We start from the raw sequence: 15,166 nt of genomic DNA, 5'->3' as shown, positions 1-15,166 counted from the left end.
GTTTCTCTCAAACTGGCCTATTATTACTCTATTCACAAAACATATTTTCAATTAAACTCTTAGGAATCACACTATAAACCTTAGAACTATTTCCTCTACAGAACTGGTTAAGGATCCTGTCCTGATCCAAAAATCCGAAATGTGTTCCTTTTCACTCCTGAGGAGAATCCTCCACCATACAGCTTACAGCTCACACAACTGTTTCCAAGCTCTCTCTGTTAACTTCTTTCCCAGTCAACTGTCAGTTTTTAAATGTCAGAGTTCTAACTGCCATTCTCAGAATTCTGTTTGAACTCCCTGTCAACCATGAGGGTTTCATGACCAGGACTACTCTTTAGAATTCTGCTGTTCATCACAGAATTTTTAAGGTTTTTTATTTTAATCAAAAGATGGTATTTATGTATATACACACTGATCCATCATCAAATACACCACAAAATTATTGGCTCTGCACATCCTTCTCATTCATGTGTGACTTCTTATCATGTGTGAAGACATACTGTCTTCTCCCCCAAAGTAATGTTCCAATCTTTATCACTGCTTCATGGAGCAAGAATTGTTTCTGAAGAACTTGGAGGTATTATCTTTGTGACTCCAGACAGCACCCACTTGGAAAAAAAACTGCCCCTATCACAGAAGGATGCTTGGCTTGGATTTTCCTAACATTCTGTGGAACCTCCCAACATTGTGTGTCTGGCCTTAGCCTCCATGGCAGCCAATTTGTGAATGGTCCACTTAACCAAAAGCAGCCACGGGTTTAACAAACTTGGGGGGGGCTCACTAACAAAACTGATAAGGAAAATAGAAGATCTACTTAAGAATGTTGCTGCATATGAAAAGCTTGTTAGAAAACATGCTTTGTATCTGTTTAACAGGTAGAGATTGCTTCTCTAGCAAGATAAGCATACTATTTTAATATAGCAGTCCCTTTTGTTTAGGGCACCACATTGCTTATTTTAAACTGAGCAATGGCTGTTTCCAAAAACATGCATATAGCTCTACATTTTCAAGGGGAAAATACCCAGGTTTCTCTACAAGCCTGTAGAGCACACACAGAAAAATATTACATGTATGTTCTATAAATAAATCCTGGATACTCTCCCCTTAAACAGATACAGCATATGGATGTTTTTGGAAACAATCCAGTGGACATAAGCAATATGGTTCCCTAGACAAAAAGGGTTCCTGTATTAAAAGATTATGCTTACCTTGCTAGAGAAGTAATTTCCACATGTTAAATAGAAACAAAGTATGTCTTCTAACACATTTCCTCACAGCAGTCATTTTTGTTGGTATAAGGGCTCAGTTTTCTACACCTTTTCTTTCACTGTTCTCATAAACCCCAAATCCCCAGATTCCTGACTTCTCAATATTATGGGAAGTGCAACAGAAGTAAGCATTCTACAACAAACTGCAAACTGAATTGCACATCTAATGGAGCTTTCTGAATGCTAATGCTAATAGTAATAATAATAAGTGTACAATCTCTTCTCTGTAAGTTTGTGTTTCTGATCACATCCTGGACCAGCAAAGCCCAGTTAAGATTGGCAAGATTATAGCAGCCCCCTCCACTAATAAGAAGATGGTTAAAGAAAAATAAGCTACATGAAGTGATAGACAGAATGTTTAATTGCTGTATTTATGTACAACTTTCTTCTAAGAGCTGCTCAAATGTTGTTCTCATGTGGTATCCTAACAAGGCACTGTTTGAGCCCCGATCTACTTAACTGCAGCATTTGACCTGTATCATGTACCTTCAACCTACTCGTTGGGTTGGGATGCTGTATCTTGCCTTGAGATGGCAATCACAGCCGTGCAACCTCTTTGTAGAAAAGACCTAGCTGATTACACAAAGGAACTCATTAAACTAAGTGAATTTGAAACTCATTTGTCAGCAGGAATGATCAGCCTTGTGCTTAATAATTTGATGTTCATGAGTGTGAAATATTTTTACAACCCTGGCTGTCACTTTTAAAAGGCAAATGAACTAGAAAACTAAAAGAAATTAAATAATGTCTCTTCTGCCGCTAGTTATACCTCTTTAAAGTGTTTAAGCAAAAAACAAGTAGTCAACTATTTTGGTTTAAACAAGAACCTTGGATTCAAGGTTTGGTGAAACCTGTCCCTTCATTTCCACAGAGCTCATGGCTTTCCTGTCTTGGGTATAAATGGAAACTCCACACAGTATCTCAGATATTGCTGCATTTAAAACTATACAGCACAAACTAGTTCCATATCCAAATATGGATGCTGTTCACTGCTTCAAATGGGATTCCAACATCCAATAGCTTTCCTACTATTAAATCCTCCCAGCTAGGTTGCTGGGGTCGGGGGAGAACAAGTGAAATTATAGGTATTGTCACTATTTAAATAATGATTTATGTCACTATGAAAACATGTCAATTTGTGTAATTTAAAAATAAATTTCCCATTTTGATATTCATTCACTTTTGGACAAGGAGAGAGCCTAGGAGTATAATCCAAAACCTCTGATCCTTCTACCCTCATGCCTTCTGCACTGCAGAATCATATCTGGATAGAGATAATTACATACTTCTGTTCTGTGGCACTTTAAAGACCAATACATTTATTGTAGCATCAGCCTTCAAAAGCCAAATCCATTTCATCAGTTGACAAACAGATTCCAGAGATCCAAACAGCAGAAACACAAAGAAGAGGCAGAGTTATTATTACAAAGAATGGTCATAAAGTCCATTTTACTAAGACAAAGTACGTTACACAACATTACATAGGACAGATGAAAACAGAATACAGTCAAAAAAGTAAACAATCCATTCAGAGGTAGTGTAGACCACTCCCACCTGTTGATGAAAGGTAAGCTGAATCTCAGTGGACGATGGTGACTAAAAACATGGGTTTTGAGGAAGAATATCAAGGAAACAAGAAGTAGCATCTCATAGAGATGAATTTCTAGGGTGGGGGAGGGATGGAAACAAGGAAGAAAGAACAGAGTTGTTTGAGGGATCAGAAGTTCTCCAGATGACTGAAGGTGCTGTAACGAGAAAAATGTAAGTTGCATGAATAAATATACTGAAATATGAGAGCGGGGGTGGGGGGAAGCAAGGCTGTGGAATATTTTGAAGGTAAAGACAAGGCATTTGTGCTGAATCCAAGAGTGGATGAGGAAGCCAGAAAGAGGTGGTGTTGCATGGCCAGAACATGAGAGGGATGAATGATTTTGATAAAGAAAAGTGAGAGAGTCAAGGTGAGACAACTAGAAGCCAGAACAGAAGTTGTGGTTGTCAAGACAAGAGATGGCCACAATGAACTTTTGCCAAGGAGGCAAAAAGAGCCATATTTTTTGCAATGTTGTAAAGAGAGAAGTGACATGACTCAGTGAATATGTGTAACAAGAGAGAACAATCAAAGATAAAGCCAAGGTTTCGTGCATGTTCTAAAGGGTGGATAGCGATGTTGTCAATGAATATGGAAAGTAGACAAGGCAGCAGAGGCTTAGGAAGAGACATGAGAAGTTTAGTTGCACATATCGAGATATCCAAGTGGAAATATTAGACAGGCAATTGGAGATGTGGGATCAGATGGAGGGAGAGGGAGAGTTGGGTATCGTCAGCATATAAGTGACACTGAAAACCATTGGATTAGATGAGGTCCCTCAAGGACACTGTGTAGGAAGAGAACAGAGGAAGGCAAAGGACAGATCTCTAGAGAACCCTAGTGGAGAGAAGAAAAGCAAAGAGCTTCCACCCTTGAGAAGGTATTATGTGGAATAAAGCCTAATAGAATCATTCATTAACCGTACCAAATCCCCACCCACAAAGCTCTGACTTGCACCTCTCCTAAAAGCCATCAAGGTGGTAGACTTTCATACTTCCACTAGGAGTCAATTCTTCATTGTAGGTGCTATCACAAAGAAAGACTATGGCCACAGAAACTTAAGGAGCAAAGTGGTAGATTGAACAACAGTACAAAAATTCAGCAGAAAGATCAAGAAAGATAAAAACAAAGTAGAAAACTTTGGACTTGGAAGTGAGGAGGTAGGAAGCGATTTTGGTAGGAGCTGTTTCAATTGAATGCAGAGTAGAAGCCAGATTATCCGTGTTCAAGAGAAGAGTTCAAGGAAAGCTGAAACAAATAGGAATAAGCAGCACATTCTAAGATTTTGGAGGCAAGGGACAATAGCTGGAGAGAAAGAATGGATCAAGAATGGCATTCTAGCACAAGAAAAACAGTAGCGAGTTTGAGTGCAACATAGATGGGCAAATAGGCAAATAGAACAGGATGAAGGGCAGGATCAAAGAAACATGTAAAGGGGGTGGGTGAACAGGTTAGTCAGTAGTGGGAAGGGGATATGAACAGAAGCTGGAGCTGGCAGTTGCAAAGAAGATCAACTATCCTCACTATAGACATCAAGGCAAGATATATAGGGGGAAAGGAAAGATCTGAAGGAAGTATAAAGAAAAAAGAGAAGATGAATCTGAAAATGGTGGATGTAGTGATGGCCACAGGCATCAAAAGGGGGTAAGGCAGATTCATAGAGGATAGATCTATTGGTGGCTACTAGCTATGGTGACTAAAAGGAACCTCTACATTCAGAGGCAGAGGCAGTAAACTTCTGAATACCAGTGCCAGAAGGCAACATCAGGGAAAGGCCTCAGCCTCTATGACTGTTGTTGGCCCTCCAGAGGAACTGGTTAGCCACTGTGTGAGACAGGATGCTAGACTAGATGGACCACTAGATGTCTGATCCAGAAGGGTTCTTCTTATGTTCTTATGTGAAGAGAGAAGCAGTAATTGAAGATTTTTTTAAATTTTGTTTGGCCTACCTCCCACTAATTATTATTGGCTCCCCTCTCTGGCTGTGTGTTTATATACGTTTATGTATTGATGTATTCATTCATGCCATCGTATTCCCTATTACTATGGGTGTGAAAGCTGGACAGTGAAGAAAGCTGATAGGAAGAAAATAGATTCCTTTGAAATGTGGTGTTGGAGGAGAGTGTTACAGATTCCGTGGACTGCCAAAAAAACAAATCAGTGGGTTATAGATCAAATCAAGCCTGAACTGACCCTAGAAGCTAAAATGAATACACTGAGGCTATCGTATTTTGGTCACATCATGAGACGACAAGAGTCACTGGAAAAGACCGTCATGCTAGGAAAAGTTGAGGGCAGCAGGAAAAGAGGAAGACCCAACAAGAGATGGATTGACTCAATAAAGGAAGCCACAGCCTTCAATTTGCAAGATCTGAGCAAGGCTGTCAAAGATAGGACATTTTGGAGGACTTTCATTCATAGGGTCGCCATGAGTCGGAAGCAACTTGACGGCACTTAACACACACACATGTATTGATGTGATTGTTTGATTTGAGAGCCAGTGTGGTGTAGTGGTTAAGGTGTCAGACTAGGACCTGGAAAAACCATGTTCAAATCCCCACTTGCATCATGGAAGTTTGCTGGGTGACCTTGGCCCAGTCACATACTCTTAGCCCTGACCCTGGCTAGTATTTGGATGGGAGACCTCCAAGGAATACCGGAGTCATGAAGTGGAGGTAGGCAATGGCAAACCACCTCCAAATGTCTGCCTTGAAAAGCCTATGGGATTGCCATAAGATAAAAAATGAGGGTTCCAGGCTCATCTCCCTGGGGGTTGTAACTGGGGCATCTCCCTGAGGCAGTTGTTCCATAATCATGGGGCTGCCACCCAAAAGGCCCTGTCTCTTATGCCCACCGGATAAGATTCTTTGATTGGTGGGACAGTCAGGAGGGCCTCTCCCTGTAATCTTAGTTCCTGGGCAGGAATATATGGGAGAAGACAGTCCTTCAGATGCCCTGGTCCCAAGCCATGTAGGGCTGTAAAGGTCAAAACAACATCTTGAATTGGGCTGAGGAATTGGTCAGTAGCCAGTATAACTGCTATAGTACTGGGGTCACATGCTCCCAGTAACTGCCCCCCACCAACAGTCTAGCTCATGGGTCGCAAAAGTGCAGCTCCCAAGCCGCATGCGGCTCTTTGAGCCCTTGAGTGCGGCTCTTTCCACGGCAGGGGGACGAAGGCCTGGCCTCCCTCCTGTTGCGCATTGTTCTGCGTCGCCTGTTGCCGGGCGAGACGCCGAGGTTACAGCCCCCAGCCCGGCGGCGGCCTCCTCCGCCTGCTCTCTCCACATGCCCTTCGGTGGCTTTTGCAGGTAGGCTGGCCGGGGAGAGGCGAGGGAGGTCCGGCGCGCCTTGCAAGCTCCCTCCCTGAGCGGCGACGAGGGCAACGCACCCCTCTCCCCCTCCGAAGGTAGCCCTTGGCCTGCTCGCCCTCTCGCCCGTGAGGAGGGAAGCCCCGGCAGGCTCCGACTTGGTCCCGCGTGAGGCTGCTGGCAAGCCACGGAGGGGAACGGGGGGAAGGCCCGGGGCCCAGTGGGAAAGCGTTTCGTCCCCGACCGGCCGCCTCTTTCAGCTTGCAGACCCGGGTTTGAATGCGCCCCGCCAAACCCCACCGGAGTCTTCTGCCTGGCATGCAGGGCGCTCGTGGAGGGCCAGGCAGCCCCTCAACAGTCGCACATCCGCCAGAGAAAGGCCTGCCATCCCCCGCCGTCCTCCCCCTCCCCCTTCTTCCTTCCTTCCTTCCATCCTTTCTTCCCCAGTTGCTTCCTTCTCTTTCCTTCCCAGTTCCTTCCTTCCTCTTTCTTTCTCTCTGTCCCTCCCCATTCTTCCTTACTTCCTTCTTCCCTTTCATCCTTTCTTCCCCAGTTCCTTCCTTCTCTTTCCTTTCCCAGTTCTTTCTTTCTTTCTTACTTTCTTTCTCTCTCTTTCTTTCTTCTCCGCCCCTCCCCCTTCCTTCCTTCCTTCCCCAGTTCCTTCATTCTCTTTCCTTTCCCAGTTCCTTACTTTCTCCATCCCTCCCACCTCCCTTCCTCTACTAGGGTTGCCAACCTCCAGGTGGTGGCTGGAGATCTGGCAACCCTAGCATCTCCCCCCAGTGTACCTACAGTTTAATTAAGACTTAAAACTTTAATTAAAGTTTATTAAGTTAATAAACAGTGTACCTACCTATATAGTTTAAGTTTAAGAAATTTGGCTCTCAAAAGAAATCTCAATCGTTGTACTGCTGATATTTGGCTCTTTTGACTAATAAGTTTGCCGACCCCTGGTCTAGCTGCAGCATTCTGCACTGTCTGAAGCTTCTGAATGCTTCATGGAAGGCCAAAAGTAGAGGGCATTGCAGTAGTCCAGTCTAGATGTAACCAAGGCTTGCATAAATAGAAAAAGGAAGGAGGGCAGACAGGCTGAAAGACAGAATTTGGCAGGGAGGTGCAATTCCCAGAATGCATCATTTGGTCACTAATGGACGTTTGCCTTACCAGACTGCCCACATACTAATAGTGCTGAGCTGGTGCACTCCTTAGAAAGCAATCCTAAGCAGGTCTATTCTGAATCCAGCTTAGGTCTATTCAATGGGGCTTACACCTAAGAAAAATGTTCTTAGGATGGCACTCAAGTTCATTTCCCAGATGGGTAGATGTTGGACTGATGTTTGGCTGAACAGTAAAAAAGAAAGAAAAGAAAACCAGCAGTAGAAGCAAGATCAGGCACCCACACCTACTTAAAGGATCCAATTACTGGTTGCAATAGTATTTCCCATCACATGGAAAGTAGATACCATGCTTCCGGTTGTACTAACCAAATATTCACAATTTGAGAACTGTACACTTTGCTGCACTCAGATACCTTGAGGACATAATGCGGGAGTATTAACTAGGGAGTATTAACTAGGGTGTTAAAGCTGAACAATGAAGAAAGCTGACAGGAAGAAAGTAGATTCCTTTGAAATGTGGTGGAGAGTGTTATGGATACAGTGGATTGCCCCCCCTCAAAAAAACAAATCAGTGGGTTATAGATCAAATCAAGCCTGAACTGACCCTAGAAGCTCAAATGACTAAACTGAGGCTATCGTGCTTTGGTCACATCATGAAAAGACAAGAGTCACTGGAAAAAACAGTCATGCTAGGAAAAGTGGAAGGCAGCAGGAGAAAAGAGGAAGACCCAACAAGAGATGGGTTGACTCAATAAAGGAACCCATGGCCCTCAGTTTGCAAGACCTGAGCAAGGCTGTCAAAGATAGAATGTTTTGGAGGACATTGATTTATAGGGTCGCCATGAGTCAGAAGCGACTTGACAGCACTTAACACACACACATTAACTAGGGTCACCAGATGATCCTGAGAGATACAGGAAGGCAGCTCCTTATTCCTAGCATCAGTAATAACTTGCTAGTGTCTGAGTTCAATGGAATTTGCAACAGACGCTAAGTCTTTCTCTGTTTTTCCTTTATCAGGAAAACAGTGTGTTTCAAAGATAGTCACAGTTCAACTTGTTCGCAATGAACTCATATTTACTTTTAAAATGCTGTTTTAAAAAGAGGCTACTTACTGGTACTGAAATTAAAACAATTCAAATTATCTAAGAGGGGGGAGGGAAGGGACTTCTCTCCTTCTACCTCCCAGAGAGAGTGAAATAAGAGAGGGTATGATCTTATGTGCCTGGCTAGCCTGATCCTGTCAGATCTCAGAAGCTAAGCAGGGTCGGCCCTGGTTAGTGCTAGGATGGGAGACCACCAAGGAAGTCCAGGGTCACTACACAGAGGCAAACAATGTCAAACCACCTCTGAATGTCCCTTGCCTTGAAAACTCTATGGGCTGCTATAAATCAGTTGTGACTTGACAGGACTTTCCTCCACCACCAATATCTGATGCACTGACATAAAAGTAAGCATCATTTAATTCACTTGACTAGATCTTACTCTTGAATAAACATGCATAGGATCAGGTTGCAAAATATTCTGCATCTCTTCACTCTGGAACTGAACAGGAGAATGCTCACCATTAGGGGGAATATGGGCCAGCATTTGAGACTGCAGTTCACTCCCATTCGGCAGACTGCATGGAGCAGCATTACCCGTACCGGGAGTCCTATAGTATAATGAAGCCAAAGTTAAGCACTATTCTGTCCCATTGGTTTCAAAACATACAGGTTCAAAACTTTACCAATGATTTCAGTGAAACCTAGCAGTACTTATTTTGGGTCAGACTGTGCTTTAAATGCTGTAATCCTAAGAGCACTTTCCTAGAAGTAAGTCCCATTGAATAAAACTGGACTTACTTCAGTGTAGACTTACTTATGCTTGAACCAAACATCTCCTAGAAGTGAGGATTGCATCTATATTTCTGGAAGAGCAATTCACACTGAATCCTACTCCTGAACAGACAAAACCTTTGCCAATTCACACGAGCACGAGGCTGCCTTCTACTAAATCAGACCCTTGGTCCATCAAAGTCAGTATTGTCTACTCAGACTGGCAGCGGCTCTCAGGCAGAGGTCTTTCACATCACCTACTTGCCTAGTCCTTTAACTGGAGATGCCAGGGATAGAACCAGGGACCTTCTGCATTCAATGAAACAAATGAAATGAGATCCCCAAGTAGCTTATTTATTTAAAATCAGGAAATCTCCAAAGGCCCCAAATGTTCAACCAAAAGTCAAGTGGACTGTGTCTCTTACTGAATGCCAGAAGAACAATCTATAATTTAATCCCCTAACTTTTGGGCTCACAGCAGCCTTTTCCAACACTTGCATGTGTCAACTACCACCCAAAGCCTTTTCAATACTTTCAAAAGACAAGAAATTGAATGACCCACAAAAAAAAAAAAAAAGCTTTATCCTACATGTGGCAATTGCCAAGGGCAGGCAGCTGACATGTGCAGCAATCTCAAGCGGCCCATATGCATTATAGTTTAGTGAATTGACTCTCAGTTTCTGCTTAAATTGGCAATCACAGCAGCAATCACAGTTAAAATCCTTAAATTATTTCCCATTATATTTGTTTGAATGACTTTTTTTTTGGTAAAGATGGAAATTGCAGCCGCCTCTCCTAGTTATTGAGCCATTGACATCAGCTACTCCAATTTCTTCCATCCAGACTTTCCTCCACTGCAAAGCCACACACACATACAAACACAAACACACGTACAACAAACCAGAAAAAATTACTCTCTCGTGTACAGGGCTTAACACAAACCCATCTAAACACATTAAAAAAGATTTAAAGCTTTCTGAGACTCGGGAAGAAAAATCTCTGCCAAAGGATGTTCCCATTCTGAATCCAGCCGCGTTTTCATTAGTCTGAATCATTCTCTACTTATCGTCCAACACAGCATGTACTTGGTGAGATTTAAGGACGCTTTCTAGTAACACATTTCGACAGTTTATTTTTCCATTCGCATAGTTGTAAAACGTGTACGTCTGTGTACACCTGAGAGTTATTTAAGGAACTCTGCCTTCATTGAAGCTTTCAGGGAGGGGAGCAGGGGGAAACTGAAGACCTTTTAAATAGTCTTTCGAAAACTGAAACCCTTGCTGTTCTGTCTTCCACTGAAATGCGTCCAGATGGAGTCTGTTTACTTTGTAGTTAATGAGAATGGAAGGAAATGTAGTGATAAAATATTAAAAACCTTTCCTTACTCCTAGTGTTGCCTGCTTTAATCTTCTGCAAAGCTTCAGTTCAACAAACCCACAAAGCATAATGGCATCAACCCTCCAACCTTTTTACAGAGAAGAGAATTTCCGCAAAATGCAATTAGTAGGGCTTCAGATGCTTCTGGCGAGGAAAAGAAACCCATGTTTCTCACTCAGAAAAACATAATAGCCTTCCAAAGCAACATTTCAATTTCTTGATATTCACAGTAGAGAAGTTGCAATAATAATTACTAGCAATGTAGCACACTGTCATAATGACTACCTTTTGAAATTAAGCACTGCTGCAAATCAAGCCCACCTAGATGTCACATCCATTCCACTTGTAAGACCCCCAAGACTGGCCACTGTTAGAACAAGATAGCTGGACAACACCGCAGTCAATTGTATCTTATTTCATGTGATTTGACTTCTTGATCACGACAACCCTACTATGCCATTAAGTTAAGTAAATCTTGACAGGAGACCCCCAGGAAGAATGCTGGTTCACACATGCATGTATACCATTGGTCCAATGAAGCATCAATTGATGACTTGCATGTGTGAATCAGTCGAAGATTAATCACCAGAGATTAAACTTTCCTATCGTCAAATGTCAGTTCAAGCAGGTTCTCAAAATGGAAACAGTTACACTTTCAACTGAGGATGATCAACATTAGTGAACACCAAGTGATGATCATGCATGTATGAAATCAGCTCAGCACATGTCATTTGAGCATTTAGAAGGCGGAAAGCTGAATTGAATAAGGTAAAAAAAAAAACATCTCTCCCAAAACATTTCCCAAAGCCCCTTTTGCTTCCTTCAGATATCTTACCACCTAGATCCAAATCATATCACTTGTTGTATCCAAATGTTACAACGCTAAGATTCAATATTATTTCTACCAAAAAGGGACCATACTTGAGAAATCGTTAGCTTAGGGAGACCTCATTTGTTACTATTGGCAGTCACATTCTAAAGATCAAAATAAAATTGAATTCTCATATACTTGGCAGTAACTGGTAAGTTGTAACTTTCAGGGTTTTTTTTTTGTTTTTTTTTTTACACATAGGCATTGCCAAATTTCTCTTTCTCTGCAACATGCATGAGCTTAAATAGTTTTAACAAAACTGATTTCCCCCCATGATTCATTTATATACCCAAGTGCTTGTAAGCTCTGGGCATCCTAATACCATGTTCTGAAAAGGCAGAAATTAATTTTTTGAAGCTTAAAAAAATAACAAGCTGTACGTGTGTAAAGTGCCGTCAAGTCGCAGCTGACTTATGGCGGCAACCCCAGCAAGGGGCTTTCAAGGCAAGTGAGAAGCAGAGTGCCTTCCTCTGCCAGTGCCTTCCTCTGCAGTCTTCCTTGGTGGTCTCCCTTCCAAGGACTGATGCTGCTTAGCGCCTGAGACCTGGCTATACCATGCTGCCTTCCCTTGGGACAAACAGCAAGTTCGATTCCCCACTCCTCCACATGAGCGGCAGAGGCTAATCTGGTAAACCGGGTTGGTTTCCCCACTCCTACGCAAGCCAGCGGGGTGACCTTGGGCTAGTTAGAGCTCTCTCAGCCCCACCTACCTCACAGGGTGTCTGTTGTGGGGAGGGGAAGGCGACTGTAAGCTTGTACGATTGTTCCTTAAGTGGTAGAGAAAGTGGGCAAATAAAAAAACAGCTCTTTTTCTTCGTTTAGCTGTCATATCTATCCTACTTGCAGGAATCCCAGAAGCTGGGGGTTGTCAGAAAGAGAATGCTAGACAAGAGGGGTCTGGGACCCCAGCCAGGGGGCTTTATACCTTGGCTTAGAAGAAACCCTTCCTTCAGTCCTCCATGCGTGCAAGTCCAGCTTTTGGAGGAAGGCAGGGTGCACATGCATTCAAGGCTCCTTCAACGTTATCATGCAATGTCACCGCCAAACCTTCAAGCCAAACCACTTTCCCGGCCTCCCTCCCCGGGGAGAGCCAAGTCGGGCAGAAGCGGAGCAGGGGGGTGCGGTGGGGGGACCTACTGTAGAAGATGTACTCGGTGTAGCTGCTCCAGATCTTGTCCTCCCGGTACTGGTTGACGAAGGCGGCGGTGCCGGTGGAGTTGCAGGCGACCATGTGGAAGCCGGCTTCGGAGAGGCGGTCGAAGGCCTGCTCCAGGTAGGTGAACTTCAGGTAGAAGCGGGAGGTGTACTTCTCGGGGGGCCGGTCGGGGTCGCGGCTCTCGTTGAGGCTCTCGCCGAAGATCTCCTTGGCCAGGGCGATCCTGCCGCACACCAGGATGCGGGGCACGCGCCGGAACTTGGCGTCGGCCTGGCCGTCCCGCCCGGCGGCGTAGGAGCCGCGGTAGCCGACGGTGAGGAAGCCGGCGCGCCGCTCTCCGGGGCGGGGGTCGGCGGCGGGGGTCGGGGGCTCGGGCCCGTCGTCCGGGTCGCTGGGGCAGCCCTCGTCGTGCAGCGAGCCCCGCCGGGCCCCGCGCGGCGCCAGCAGCCGCGCCAGCTCGGCCAGCTGGAAGAACTCGGCCTCGCGCAGCAGGCGCTCCTTCTCCGGGAAGTGGTCGGGCAGCGCGAGCGTCTGGTCGCGCAGGTAGTCCAGCACGTACCTGAACAGGAAGCCGTCGCGGTCGATGAAGAAGCGCGCGCGGCTGTCGCGGGGCAGCTCGCGCGGGGCGCCGCGGCGCGGGGCGAACATGCGGGCCAGGGTGCTGTCCGGCACGCTCAGCAGCGTGGCGTGCTTGGTCACGTACACCTGCCCGCCCACGTTCAGCTCCACCACCTCCGGGAAGGCGCAGCCCCCCTCGGCCGCCGACGAGGAGGAGGAGGAGGACACCACGGCGCTGATGGGCAGGATGGGGGCCGCGCCGCCGCTCTCCTTCAGCGCCATGGCTGCAGCCGCCAGGCCCCTCGGCCTCGGCGCAGGGAGCTGGGCGCCGACGGGACGGCCGCGCGCTCGCAGCCCCGGCGCCTGGACGGCTGGTTGGCGGGCTCGCCCAGCCCAGCCCACCCGGCCACGTGCGCCCTGGCCACGCAGCGCCCAGGCGCCGCCCCCTCCCCTCCCCTCAGAGCCCCATCACCCGCCTTCGAAGGCGCCGCGTCTCCACTTCGCCGGCTTTTGCCTTTGGGCTCGACGCGCCTGCCCGGGGCCGCCTCAGGTGAGCCGCCCCGTCTCCAAAGCGGCCCCTCTCCTCGAGGCGCGACTGGGAGCCGAGCGGGTGGGGAGGCCGCCCCCCCCCGCCCGGGGTTTGAGACGCCCCCGGCTCTCCCCTCAGCCACAGAGCGCCCTCTCTCTCCCCAACCCCACCCCACCAGCAGCCCGCCCCCTCCCGCTTCTCGGCCCTCAGCCAATTGCGCCGCTCGTCGCTCCGTGTTGCAGCGGGGGGTGTGTGTGTGTGTGTGTGTGTGGTGGGAGGGGGTCCGGCGGCGCCGACGACGACCACCCGGCTCTGCCCGCGTGCCGCCGCGCTGCTCCCCGGCCCGGAGCCGCAGCCAAAGCCGCTGACGTCAAGGTCGGCCGCCGAGGAGCCGGAGCAAGCGGCTGGGCGGAGTGGGGCGGGGGTAGCTCGCCTCCCCCCTGCCCCCTGCCGTGGAAAGGCTGTTGGCGGGGCAGGAGGGAGGGGAGAGAGGCGAGGCGGCGGCACGGGGGGCGGGTGCTGCTCCAAAGCGGGGGCAAATGTAAAAAAAGTTTCGCCGTGTAAAAAAGTAGCCGGGATAGTCTGTCCGCAGTAGTAGAAAAGGGCAAGAGTCCAGGAGCACCTTAAAGACTCACAAGGATATTTTCTGGTGGGGTAGGAGCTTTAGCTCATAGGGTATGAGCTACCAGAATATATTCTTGTTAGTCTTATATTCTTGTTAGTCTTTAATATTATATAACAACGATATTAAAGACTAACAAGAATATAAGACTCACAAGAATATTTTCTGGTGGGGTATGAGCTTTAGCTCATAGGGTATGAGCTACCAGAAAATATTCTTGTTAGTCTTATATTCTTGTTAGTCTTTAATATTATATAACAACGATATTAAAGACTAACAAGAATATAAGACTAACAAGAATATATTCTGGTAGGGTATGAGCTAAAGCTCATACCCTACCAGAAAATATTCTTGTTAGTCTTATATTCTTGTTAGTCTTTAATATTCTTGTTATATTCTTGTTAGTCTTTAAGGTGCTACTGGACTCTTGTTAGTCTTTAAGGTGCTACTGGACTCTTGCCCTTTTCTACTGCTGTAAAAAAGTTTGTGGACGCGGGATCCTAAGAGCGCTTTCCTAGGAGTAGGTCCCGTTGAATAAAACTGGACTGACTTCAGAGTATTCACAGCGGGTAGCCGTGTTAGGCTGTCTGCAGTGGTAGAACAGATAAGATGCTGATCAAATGTTTTAGTAGTTTCTTGGAGAAAGCATGACACAATCTTTCACCTTGGTTAGTGGGGTAAGTAGACTGCAGTGGATTCTTTGTTCTTAGTCCCTTAGGTAAGATGTTGAGTCTTCTGCATTTGGTGAGAAAAATGATGTCTGTCTGTACCTGTGCAAGTTTCTTCACAAGGTTGATGGATTTCCATTCTGTACGGCTAAATGTGGTGCCTTCCATGAAGATAATTCACAGTGCTTAGCCGTGTTAGTCTGTCTGCTCTTTTCTATTACTTCAGAGTATACTTACTTATGCTTTCGCCAAATATCTTCTAGACGTGAGGATCGCATCTATG

The 15,166-nt window shown here is 46.1% G+C and overlaps 1 protein-coding gene across 1 annotated transcript in view; it reads right to left on the bottom strand.

Annotated features, from left to right (window-relative positions):
- The window catches only part of KCTD8 (potassium channel tetramerization domain containing 8), an 87,673-nt gene extending 74,327 nt beyond the window's left edge, over positions 1 to 13,346 (bottom strand). The window contains exon 1 of the mRNA XM_056855386.1: positions 12,488 to 13,346. Within this exon, the coding sequence (XP_056711364.1) occupies positions 12,488 to 13,346 (859 nt within the window). The remainder of the gene's footprint in view (positions 1 to 12,487) is intronic.
- Positions 13,347 to 15,166: the final 1,820 nt, after the last annotated feature.

This window comes from Euleptes europaea, chromosome 9 (genome assembly GCF_029931775.1).
Source record: "Euleptes europaea isolate rEulEur1 chromosome 9, rEulEur1.hap1, whole genome shotgun sequence".
Lineage (NCBI taxonomy): Eukaryota > Metazoa > Chordata > Lepidosauria > Squamata > Sphaerodactylidae > Euleptes > Euleptes europaea.
Note: the sequence above shows the minus strand (reverse complement) of the source record. Positions and strands in the feature narration are given on the sequence as shown.